This window comes from Thermobia domestica, chromosome 6 (assembly GCF_964235325.1).
Source record: "Thermobia domestica chromosome 6, izTheDome1.hap1.1, whole genome shotgun sequence".
NCBI lineage: Eukaryota > Metazoa > Arthropoda > Insecta > Zygentoma > Lepismatidae > Thermobia > Thermobia domestica.
The window spans coordinates 80449553-80462070 of NC_137459.1; the positions used below are offsets into that span (position 1 = coordinate 80449553).

Consider the following 12518-nt stretch of genomic DNA (forward strand, 5'->3'; position numbering starts at 1 on the left):
CCCAAAATTCAAGTTTCTGATGAAATCCCATGCCTCACTGAAATTTCGTGAAACACACTTTTGTCCAGTATTTAGTTAGTTCGAACTAAACTATCAACTTGGTAATCTATAAAGCATCCCCAAGCAGTAAACCTATCTTGTCCGTGCCCTGCTGTAGACATTACAGGATCAGAGTAAAAGCTCTCTTCGGAAAGCTGACGCACAAACTTCTAGCATTGGAAGGCGAAAAGTTGAAATTTAAATTCGTCGGTCCAGAATCCCCTCTTCCGTTGTTCATAGTTCCAGTCTTTATTTTATTTTACTCATTTTATTCTATTTGTTTAATTTTGTTTCTTTGCCCAGGAGTATCTTTTTGTAAGGCGTCTTGCTTGAAGGATTGGTTTCTTTACTGCAGTCCTACCCAAAAGCACTAGATCCAAAGACCAAAGATCTGAAGGCGCTGGCCACTGTCCCATTTGATACCGATTGGAAATGGCCTTTTCATTGTTCTATTGATTATTCCGTAACGGTTAAGGTATATCTGTTTGCTTTTTTTTTTTTTTTTTTTTTTTTTTGTTTAGTGAATTTGTCCTTAAGGGAAATTGTTATCTTTGGACGATCAGTGTGTATTCGTGCAATATTTACACCACTTTCTGACTATGTTTCAAGAGTCTGACACACTTCTCCGTCCGATCACTGAGCGGTGGTTCAAAGAGAATGACCCTATTTTTCTTAAAACAACCATCTGAACACGAGCTCCAGCAATTAGCTAACAGTTACTTTTCTGCATTTTACAGTATACGCATGTTCATCATATTATTCAACTGGTTCACGCAAATGAAAATAATAAGGTCGCATGTCACAGATTTGCATCCAATTTTGCTCATATTACGGCATGATTGATTTGCGCGTACGCAACTGTTTGTTGAAGTAAAGGGACAACTACCGACAAGGGTTCATACACACACCTCTAAGTGTCCTTCAAACGATGCATATCAAACAAAGCGTGACATTAGCTGCCTGTTCATTGGTCATCTATTTATTGCCAAGCAGCTTTCTTCAACAAATTTCTCTCAATATCAACAAGACCATGCATTTTCTATCCGTATAAGAATAACGTTGCTCATTTTTTTTTTAAATTGAGTCCAATAAACATGGTTTAGCATGGGCACAGTGTTCTTTTTTTTATTTGGAAAATTCTGAAAAATCAATAGTGTGCACAGACTTTTGGCAATCACTATATATGCGCCGAAGCAAGCATTTGATTATTTTAAATGTAAAGCTTATGTACCAGATGTTATGAATATATTCTTCAGACATTCGAATATATGGACATGTTAATATAATAACTTCCAACTCTGTTTCCTCCCGTTTCTGGTCGATTATGTAAAAATTCTCCCTCTTTGGTATCTTACGTCACAAATTCTGTGCAACGTAAAAGTTTCTAGTTTCTAGCTTAAGCGATTTGGCCCGGGGCGTCAGCCAATCATCAGGGCTTATTTTGTAGCCTTATATAGAATAGAAAAGTAAAACAGAAGTATTTGTATTTTTTTTACAAAAAAAAGAATACTTAGTTAACAAATAAAAAAATCGACAACGTGAAAATAATCTGTCGTATTTTGTTCCGAACTTAAAACTAAGAAATAACCATCTAGTCGGAAGTCTTCAGATCACAGATGTAATAACAAAAAAGTAAGGCCACCGACTAAACAGCTATTTCTTACTTTCCATCTTGAAACAAAGGTCGATGCATTGTTTTCACTGTAATAGTTTTCCATTTGTTATACAGGGTGTTTCAAAACAACACCGACAACGTTTGGGAGGTGATTCCTGACACCAAGATAAGACAAAAAAGTATAGACCAACCTGAGTGCACAAATGCTTCCTTTCGGAGTTATTTTGGCGTCAGAGAATATACTTTTCGTCTTATTTTGGTGTCAGGAATCAAGTCCCAAACGTTGTCGTTGTTGTTTTGAAACACCCTGTGTATTATTTATTCTTGCACCTCCGATCCCAACATCTCCCTCCGCCTAATGCCGTAAGTTCTTTCTCATCTCGAATCGCTTGAGCTAGTTATATAAACACAGTTAGTCACAAATAATGCATTAAGCTCAAGTGTTTATGTTGGTCTCTTTACGAATGTTATGCTCCTTCGGGACCGGTTTGCGATATTCGTCTAATCCATTTTATTGTCTGATGTACAGATGTATACATTTGAGAAAGAAAAAAAAAGTAAATGTTCAAATTATGAAATGAAATTTAGCATCCTGCTAATATATTTTTCTTTTCTTGTATTTTTCAGTTGTCAAGCAATACTACGAAGTCCAAGTATATGACGAATTTGTAATTCGTGGTAACACAGCCGTACTTAAATGCCATATCCCATCATTTGTAAGAGAATATGTCGTTGTAACTTCATGGCTCCGTGGATCTGAAGAAGTCATCGTCACGGATATCCAATCAGGTAAGCACACATTCTTGGTCATGTAGAAGATATATGAGCGACTCTGGGAAGACAATTTTAAGCTTCATTTTCTGATAAATTGATTTGTTAGGATGAATGGGTTAGGATCAGACCGCAGAATAATATGCATGCAGTTTAATTTCGGAAATGAACCTGCAAATGGCAGGGGTAGTTTGTTTGGTATGTTGTTATCCATTGCATTGCATGAGAATGTTAAACTTCCGTTTCCAGTTTACTCGAAAGTATGAAAATGTCACTTAAAATTGCCTTCCCCCGAACCGCTCATATTTGTAATTCCTACATCCGCGGTTAAAGAAACCACAAGTTCATCACAGAAGAAACAAACCTTAAAAATTAACCTATTCTAAGTCATTTAAAATATGATTGTTAATACGTACATGTATCTCCCTAACGGTTCATCCATGTTCTTGTCGGCTTTCTGAAAGATATTTTTCTTCATACATCTAAATTAATACACTGTACATTATTCATTAGAGTCGTTATCCCACTGTGTTGTTGTAGTCGCTAACGCTCTCGCCTTCGGTGCGAGCGGTCCCGGGTTCAATTCCCGGTGGGGTCACTCCGTCGAAGAAGTGTAAGAGCTTTTTCAGGCCAGCCACCCTGAATGAGATTTTCCTGGGTTTTACTCATTCACACCAGGCAAATTCCGGGGTGGTACCTAACTTATAGGTCCCAGGCCGCTTGCTTCCTTCCCTTTCCCTGGATTGCGTGCTCGCCGAGGGACGTCATCCCTCAAATCGTGAAGGGCTAAATGGCCTTAGATGCTGAAAGCCCAGAAATCCAAATCCTAAATCCCACTGTGTTGTTGTTTCAAATGTATGTTTTTAAATATTTCAGTTGTGCTCGTTCACGAGTAAATATTGTCGAAATTTTGATAGGTAATCTGAACCATTCGCCTGTTCCTTTTCCTGCTTTCGTACCATTTGATTCCTTCAACACTTTCCTTTCAAAATATTTATTCAGTCATCTATCAGTATAACTTTGAAACCAAAATAACTAAATTAACAAAATTTTATGACTTGACTTCGATAATTACAAATGTAACCAAGAAAGTTCTGTCGCTGTTTCACCCACCACTTCTGAACATTGATATGTCACAAAACACGTACCTGAAAGAGCAAAAATAGTCCCCATGAGCATCGACGACCTTCTCCCAACGTTCTGGAAGGCCATAGATTCCATCTCTGTAGAAGTTGGTGGGCCGTGAACTGAATCTGAGGGATCTGAACTGGCGTCCTCTAATGTCCAGTCGATATTCAGTCTAATGCCGCGTGCTGTGTAGCATGTCCGATGTAATCGAGTTGATGGCTTCTTCAATTTCGTGATGAAGAGCACGAATATCACGTACAGATGTGGCGTAGACTTTAACTTTGACATAGCCCCATAAGAAGAAATCCATAGGGGTAATGTCTGGAGATCGAGGTGGCCAAGGAGTGGGTCCATCGCGTCCAATCCATCATTGTGGAATCGTTCAGTCTAAAGCCGTACGAACATCTAAACACCAGTGCGATGTGGCACCATTCTCTTGGAATATCACGTTTGGTTGCAAAGGGAGTAGCTGTGGAAAGGCAAAGTGTTCAAGCATGTCCAGATAAACATTTCCAGTTATTGTGTGTTCTATGAAGGAAAATGGTCCGACAATTCTCTTGCGTCCCAAAGCACACCACACATTCACTTTTTCGCTATATCTGGCATTCACAAACAACGTATGGGGTTTTGAAACCCCAAATGCGCACATTTTGACGATTCACCTTCCCTGATGTGTGGAAGGTTGCCTCATCACTGAAAATCACCCTTCCCAAGTAATCGGGATAATCGTCGATCAGTTCCAAAATCTCCATTGCAAATCTCGTTCATTTTGGTAGGTCATCGGGCTGTAGCGCCTGAACGATTTGCACCTTATATGCTTACAGACGCAGTATTTTATGGAGCACCATATGAACCGTTGAACGTGGGATGTTCAACTCGCGTGATGCTCTGAGAACTAACTTTGTTGGGTTTCTAGGGAAGGCCTCCCTGATTTCATCCACAGTTTCCTCAGACGTTCGTGCTTTGCCTGAGCCAGGCTATCGGTTGTCACTCCCCGTGGCTAAAAAAACTTCTCAAACCATGTTTTAATGGGTTTGACGTCTGGCAGGTCCTGTTAGTACTTTCGACTGAAGTTTCTTTCCAACGTAATTGGTGATTTAATCTCAACCAACAGCATCGCACACTGCGCTCTCCCTTGTGCTGCTGTCATCTTTGTTCATGAACACCTATAACAAATAAGAATAATTCAAATAAGATTCATTAAGCTTTAGTCGCTTACCTTGCCGCACAGAGCAGTGCATTGTACATATTAAGAAAATGCAAGAAGAATAATGTTGTTTGAAGAGATTGCAATAAATTACCTCTTTCTATATATTTTTATTTTATCTTAAATCTAATTCAACATACTTTAACAAATATGGAGTAGAAACCTGATAATCGCATGATGTAAATTATATATTAAAAAAAAAAAAAAATCAAGCTTTTTCACGAGAACTGCTGAACTGAACACAAATAAATTTATACTGGAAAGGACACTATTTTTTAAAAACAATATTTGTATATCGTAATTCATATTGATATTTAAAATTTTATGTGTGATGATACCTGCCACACTTAAAGGATTAGTTGTTGATTTTAGCACTCATGTGTGTCCCGAATTGTCATAATGAAAAAAGATGATTATCATAATTTTCCCCAAACAATATGAATTCAGTTCGGAATAAATTAGATGGCAATATTTGAGAGAATCAGGCTATATTATTTGGAAGAAGTAAACAGGAGATTCAGAATTTCTGGTTGTACAAGCTTGATTTCAAATTTGTGTATGGCATATAAACTGAAATGCAATATACATACATTGAAGACCGAATAAAGAAGTACGAATCCATATTTAAATTGTTCGTACATCAAATACACAAATTTTAGCAATTTATAATGTTTTGCAATACTCCATACGAATGTACAGTACTTATAAAATAGCCGAAAAATATATTAGTATTACAATTTATTAAACTACTGTATTTAAATAAAATAATTTAATATTAAATTATTAAAATATTTTAAATTTTATTAAATTTATTAATGTAGATTTATACAACATTTAAATTTAAATGTACATTATTTAACAAATATGTGTAAAATATTATATATACTTCGCTGTTTTGTAAATTAACCAATAAATGAAAACATTTTTTTAAACCATTATATTACATTCCATTAAATTACAGAAGCCTTCTAATTAAATAATTTCCAACGTCAAAGCCCTTCCTTGACAAAGCTAATGAAAACACGTTTCAAGTTGATAGCCATAAATAGCAAGTCAAGTGTGCAACAAAAAATAATAATAATAATAAACAAAACACACTCAATCACATTGGAGCCAGAGGCTAACTCCAAGCCATCATTCAGGACCCAGAAGCGCTGGAAGTTCAATGCAGCAAAAACAGTCCATACAATAAAAAGTCCACCATCCAGCAAATATCATCAAACTACTTCAAAATTCCATTCATTGCCCCTAGGAAATTTAACGAAATAAAAGTCTAGTCGTCAACGCCATTTAATTTCTTCAATTAATTTCTTTCAGCCAAAATTAAAAAAAAGAGAGAAAAAATACTTCGAAAAATATCAATTCATCATTCTTCGCAGCTAAATGTCAGCAAAGCTAAAATAACTAAAATATGCGCTCATTCCTATTATTTTAATTACATTTCTTCTTCTCTATTTATTTGACCTTTTATCTAATCTAATCAGTATTTTGTTAATTTAAAATAATTAAATTTCATTTATGTATTAAAACATAACATTTCACTATAGTAGTTACACATAAATTATCAATTCTCATCCTCATCTGCACCCCTTTATTTAAAAATTTATAATAGTTTATTAGTAAATTATAAACTAACATCTAATCTAATAAAACAAACAACTAACACCTGGACTATATTTGCATTAGTGTAATGCAATATTTTTGTTAAGTTTTCAATGCAGTATTATACCTACGTATACTAAATAAAATATATACAAAAAATATAACGATAAATTTGTAAAGAACGTATAAATGAAATAGTATGTTAAATTTCTAATTTGTGATACCGTAGATTCTATATAGAACAACGATGTATATTTCTTAAAGATGTCTATTTATAGCAGGAGTTTCTTCGAGCTTCGCTAAGTGTATTTGACCAGACATAATATCTGTTAACAGAACGTTGTGTTCACCGCTGTGGTCCATTAACACCTCTCATGAGAGTGTCAATGAGGGGGCGAGAAGGCTGTATTTGTTGCCTCCCGCATCACTGTGGGCTCTTATCTAAGGCGCGCGAGCTTTCAGTACTCAGGAGACAGAACTCTTCGACTCTTCTCTGCTCTTTGCTGTTGAGGCAAGTTCTTTTGACAGCATCTAGAATACAAGATTACTTATGCCTTCAACACACTCCGCAAAGTGCTGTTTCAAACCCTCATTAAAGAAGTTACCAAGTTCCTTAAAGTTTGCCTGGTTTTACAGTGGGCCATTTATTTCATTTTGAGACAAAATTCATGGGAAGACACTATTTCAGACAGGAATCAATTATGAAATTACATACATTATCATCATACTTTTTTTTTTTTTTTTTTTTTTTTTTTTGCTACTGGTGATGTACACTAAAGAAGCAAATTAAATATTTTATATTTAATTTGGAAGTTTTCAACAATTGGAAACACATTCCACGTATTTGTTTCTAAAATCTATCACGATATATATATATATATCTATATATATAAAAGAGAACGTACAAATCCTTTGTCCGCTCATCACGCTAATACGGCTGAACCAATTTCTTTTATTTTTGGGGGGTTATTAGGATTTGGACCCTAGATGGTTTTTATCATATCACTTTAATTTTCAATTACCAGTGTCTTGAGATAATTGACCATTCAGGTGTCCATTACGTACAAATCCTTTGTTAGTTCATCATAGGTATAAAAATAAACGTATTTATATGCAACCCGCATGACCGTGCCACTCGGCGGGTTAACATACATGACAGGCGTTATAATGGTTTTTATCATATCACTTGAAAGCGAAAAAGTAAAAATTATCTAAGTAACAAAGTTTATTGCGTTCGGGGGTGACCGCAGCGAAGCGGGGTGAACGCTGCTAGTATATATATATATATACCTATATATATATATATATATATATATATATATATATATATATATATATATATATATATATATATATATATATAAGTTTAAGGTGCACCTTCCTCGACATTTTTTCTTGAAGTTTAGTTTAGTTTTTTTTTAGTTTTTTTTTATTTCAACAGCAGTTAGTCCACCTTAAACGTAGACTTACAGTTTAAGATGTAATCCGAATCACCATAATGCTTCAATCTTCCCCCACCAGGAATCAAACTAAAGATCTCGTGCACTGGAGGCCCACTAAACCAACAGGGAGGGCATTTTCCTTGACTGACGCAAACCCTAAGCAACAGGCCCTAAGTAATGAAAATGTAATTCACATTTTGTATATGTCTGATAATTTCTAGAAAATTTGTGTGGGAAAAGTTACGTTTCCAAAAGCTGCATGCCCACCTGAAACATTTTTTTCAGTAATATGGTAAAACACCCTGTAAGACCATGATAAAATTATGTTCAAACTAGAATCTTTAGGAGCCATAATATAGGGTACAAACATTTATCTGGTTCGAACTATGTATCGTATTCGACATATATATAGGTATTCAATTGGAATTTCAATTTATAATTTTTGATGACGTATACTCTTTCTGTTGGCATCTCCTCATATGTATATTTTTTTTAAAGACGAGATAACTCCATTCCTGTTCTCAAACTAGTTTCAAAATATACCGCATTAGGTACGTACATCAAATAAAGTGCATACTATAAAACATCTAATAATTTCTAAGTGGTGAATTAAGCCCTTTTCTTTATCGCTAATAGCAACCCAACAATTGAGGTAAGTTTTAAATCTTAAATGAAACTTGTGTTATGTATCATGCACATCCCAAAAATTTACGAAGTTTTTTATGGAACATTTAATCGACAGGTTAATTTACCTTTCTGTTCTTGATTGATTTCACTCCCATTCTATATGCAATTTCAAATTGTCAGTTCTCTTGTCAATCCCAGCAACAGGATTCATTGAGAAACATGTAAGAAGCTACACCATGCTTTATGAAAGTATGATATATATATATATATATATATATATATATATATATATATATATATATATATATATATATATATATATTGATATCTCATATATATTGAAAAGTATAGTTGTCTGATTTATATGTATCTGTATATGTGTATCTGATATATAAAAGAAACCAAGAAAGTTCTGTCGCATTTTGTGGAGGTCTGTGTTCAATTGGCCCACATGCCGTGAGTTGAATGCAAATGGAGATAAGGCGAAGGTCAGTTGTTGGTGTGGGTATATCCAACATAGTATCTGGTTGTGGTAGTTCAGTTACAACGTGAACTTGCGTAAGAACAGAATGAACATGGGACCTCCACAGACCATCATAAGGGCGTGCACGCTGTACGAGTTCAAACTGAGGTCAAACACAGCTGTAGCGGGGTGGAAGATATGTCAGGCCTTTGGTGAGAGTGTCATGATTACGCGGACAATGCAGTGGTGGTTTAACAAGTTTAAGGACGGTGACGAATACTCAAAGACGCATCACGTGCTGGAAGACCAACACATGCACAAAATGAAGATCTTCAATCAGCAATTGAAGCGAACAGTGGTCATACATGTGAGGAACTGGGACTACAATTCAGTGTGAGTGGAGAAAATATTCCGCAACACCTCCATCAACTTGAGAAGCACTACAAGTTTGGTCCATGGGTCCCAGAAGGCAACGCGAGCAGACTGTTTGAGTACTGCTGACTTTGAAGATTGCTGGATGGACGCTCTTACACGCGCCACATTTTCCGGCGTTGTTACCGTCCCTACTACAACTGACACAGCGCCCTCTCCAAATACGGGAGATACTTGTGCCAGATCCTATACTTACAGTAATTGCAATGGCATATATATATATATATATATTAATTGTCCTGTCCAATTGAGTTACTCATTTCAGATCAAATTATTATTAGAGTTTATCTTCCTGGAGAAGGAAGTAGTTTATCTTAAGATAATATGGTACTTTAAACACAGATAAGTATTTCGATAGTTTTAAATAAAAGTGTGCATATATTGTGATATTTTTAAGCAAAAAAATAAATAAATAAATAAATAAATATGTATTCATTATTTCTGGTATAAATATTTGACATACGTCACCATATTGGCTGAAAATTAGACGTTTGTTTTCCAGCAGGTAAACTAAACAGAATCGAACTTTGAATCAGAGAGACAGTAGAGGGTGCAAAAATGGCAAACTTAATTATGATATGTTAAATATGAATTCAATGAAATCCCAGCGAAACATGTGTTCGTTCAATTGATTTTCTACAGCTTTAAAATTTGTATGAGCAAACCTCAACATATTGGAGTGAGAACATTGACTACCACATGGTTTCAACGGGAGTTCTTCATTATTGAGCCAGGAGGGAAATGTTTTAACATCTCGATAAATCAGTAATAGTTGATTTGATGTCTGAAGTCGTTTGATTGTGTATTTTTTGTATATTTGTGGCATATCCGTTCTTAAATTATAAATTGTATTAACGAGGAATAAAACAGAAGGGTAGTTTTTTTTTTCACCAACCATTTACATTTTTCCCTATGCTCCTGCTGATTCAGAAAACTCAACATTTATACAGAGATAGGGTTATTATCGCTAAAATAGTGAACATGAAATACTAGACACTTTGGCACATAAAAAAATTTTAAAAAAAAGTTAATTTTGCAGCAACTAGAAAGCCTAATGCAATTCTGATGTATGCTGAGTATTGTTCTGGCTCAGATTTTTTTTTTTTCGTATTTAGTTGTACTAAGAATATAGGAAGTAAATGTTTAAAATAAAGAGGATTTCCCTGCATGAAATTAAAGCATGTTAGATGGCCGTCTTCTAAACATGTTTCTGTTTAGGTTCAATTTTGTACGCATGTAGTCAATATATTTTCGGAAGATTTCTTTCCTCTTGACTTGATTATCCGTGAAGTTTTATAAGTATTTCTGAATATCAACATAATCGTCACCTTAGTAATACAAGCCGATTGTAATCAAATTTGATAGGTACATATTATACATAACATAAGTTAATACCTGCTTTATTTATTTATTTTCTACAAAAATAATGTTATTTTGAGTGCAAGCTCTGGCCGAAGAAATGTGGTAGCTAGCGTGAAGAAGAGGAAGAAGTACAGTAGAGCGTCGATTATCCGAACGTCGGTCAACCGAACGACCGCTTAACCGAACTGTGTACTCGCTCGCACCTGTTACTCTCCCACCCTACCGTCCATCATCCCCCTCACTCCCAAACCAAGTTACCCACAGTAGTCGCCGCACTGAGCCACCGCTGGCGGAACATTGCTTCTAATGGGGCCTTCATAAGGCGCTGCTGACCGGCCAAGCCGCCAGCAACATGCGTATGTAATATGTACATATTTTTGTTTAATAAACTGTACCACATACTATATATTCCTACTAAAGTTGCCTTTGTACGTTACTTTGTAATACTTAAAGAGATGCCTGTCTTTATGAATAAACTTACTGTACAGTACTTCTTTTTGGCAAATAAACATGTACAGTTCGATTATCCGAACAAACCAGTTTTCCGAACACCCATGTCCCCCAATTACTTCGGATAATCAACGCTCTACTGTAAGTGAATTTAATGTCTATAAGACGATGATAATGAAAACAAGCAAAGACGTAGTTTTTAGTGCAGCGTACACACCTAGGCTTAGACCATTGTACTTGTAATTACCGTATTCAGAGCGATATTTAGCTGTTATTATCTATTCTCCACTCCTTCTATGTACTCGGTAGTCCTATAGCCTAGAATAAAAATTAATATAAACTTCTTCCGGTCAGTTGCTGAACAGCTAGATAGCTCCGTATGGCCTCATTTGGTAAGTTTGGAATGGTCTCTGCCCCGCTCAACCATTTTGTCAAGGAAAATACAAGGGAATGCATGAGTTCCTATTTTATATCTACTATATTCGTGTGCAATTTTGTTCGCTTCGATATGTACTTTTTGTGCTCTTGGTGTCGAATTTTAAGTTTCTAGGAGGGACTTCTGTGTTCAATAACCGTTTTTCTGCAGAATTGAAAAAAATGCACGTATTAACTTATTTTACGTCTATCCGTCTGCCGAATGTAATTGGAATAGGTTTGGGTCAGTAAGATGATGTTTCTTGTAAGTTTTGCACTCATAATTTGTGTTAAATTTTGACAATATAGTTGAAGCAAGCCTGAACGAAGCTATTTGTCCCGATTGACATTTATGTATCTATCCGACTGTTCTACGATAACTCTAGTACTCTCGTAAAACTTATAAATTTTGATGAAATTTGGCATGTGGCTTTCTTTCACTTGTAGACGAAACCCTCAGAGAGTTCGTTCTCCCCAATCCGTTATAACACATTTCCCTGAGTTATACAGGGAGTATTAAGCATACTTAGGTTTATATAGTGCATTGTGTGTGTGTGTGTTTTGTTGGATATTAGATTTGATTTTGATTTAGAGTTTATGGTCGCTTTCAGCGGCGAGACTATATGATAGGTGGACCAAAAGTGTGATCCAAACCACATGATCCCCCTCCAGGAACCAAACCCGGCTCTCCCACATGAAAGATGTACGTTAACACTCGCACAGCGAAGATACTAGAAATAACGCTTCTGACGAATATAGGATCACTTTGACCCTTCAATATTTTTTTAAAGGAAACCATAGTATTATTACTAGATTTCCAATTATTTTAAAATTTGATATTAGTGATGAGCATGTTCGTCTTCAGTGGCGGATCTACAAGGTAAAAAGTGGGGACAGCCAGAACCCAGGATATTATAAATAATATATTTAATTATTTTTTCGCACTCAAAAAGATGAGGGGGCTAG

The 12518-nt window shown here is 35.5% G+C and overlaps 1 protein-coding gene across 5 annotated transcripts in view; it reads left to right on the plus strand.

The window, feature by feature from the left end:
* Positions 1-12518, plus strand: part of LOC145688072 (cell adhesion molecule Dscam1-like) — a 1774182-nt gene that overhangs the window by 1103608 nt on the left and 658056 nt on the right. For all 5 annotated transcript variants that reach the window (XR_014131839.1, XR_014131838.1, XM_081761792.1 and 2 more), the window contains exon 8: positions 2282-2443. Coding sequence is in view for 3 of the 5 variants with exons in the window: in XM_081761792.1 (XP_081617918.1) it covers positions 2282-2443 (162 nt within the window). In the remaining 2 variants the exon portion in view is untranslated. The remainder of the gene's footprint in view (positions 1-2281; positions 2444-12518) is intronic.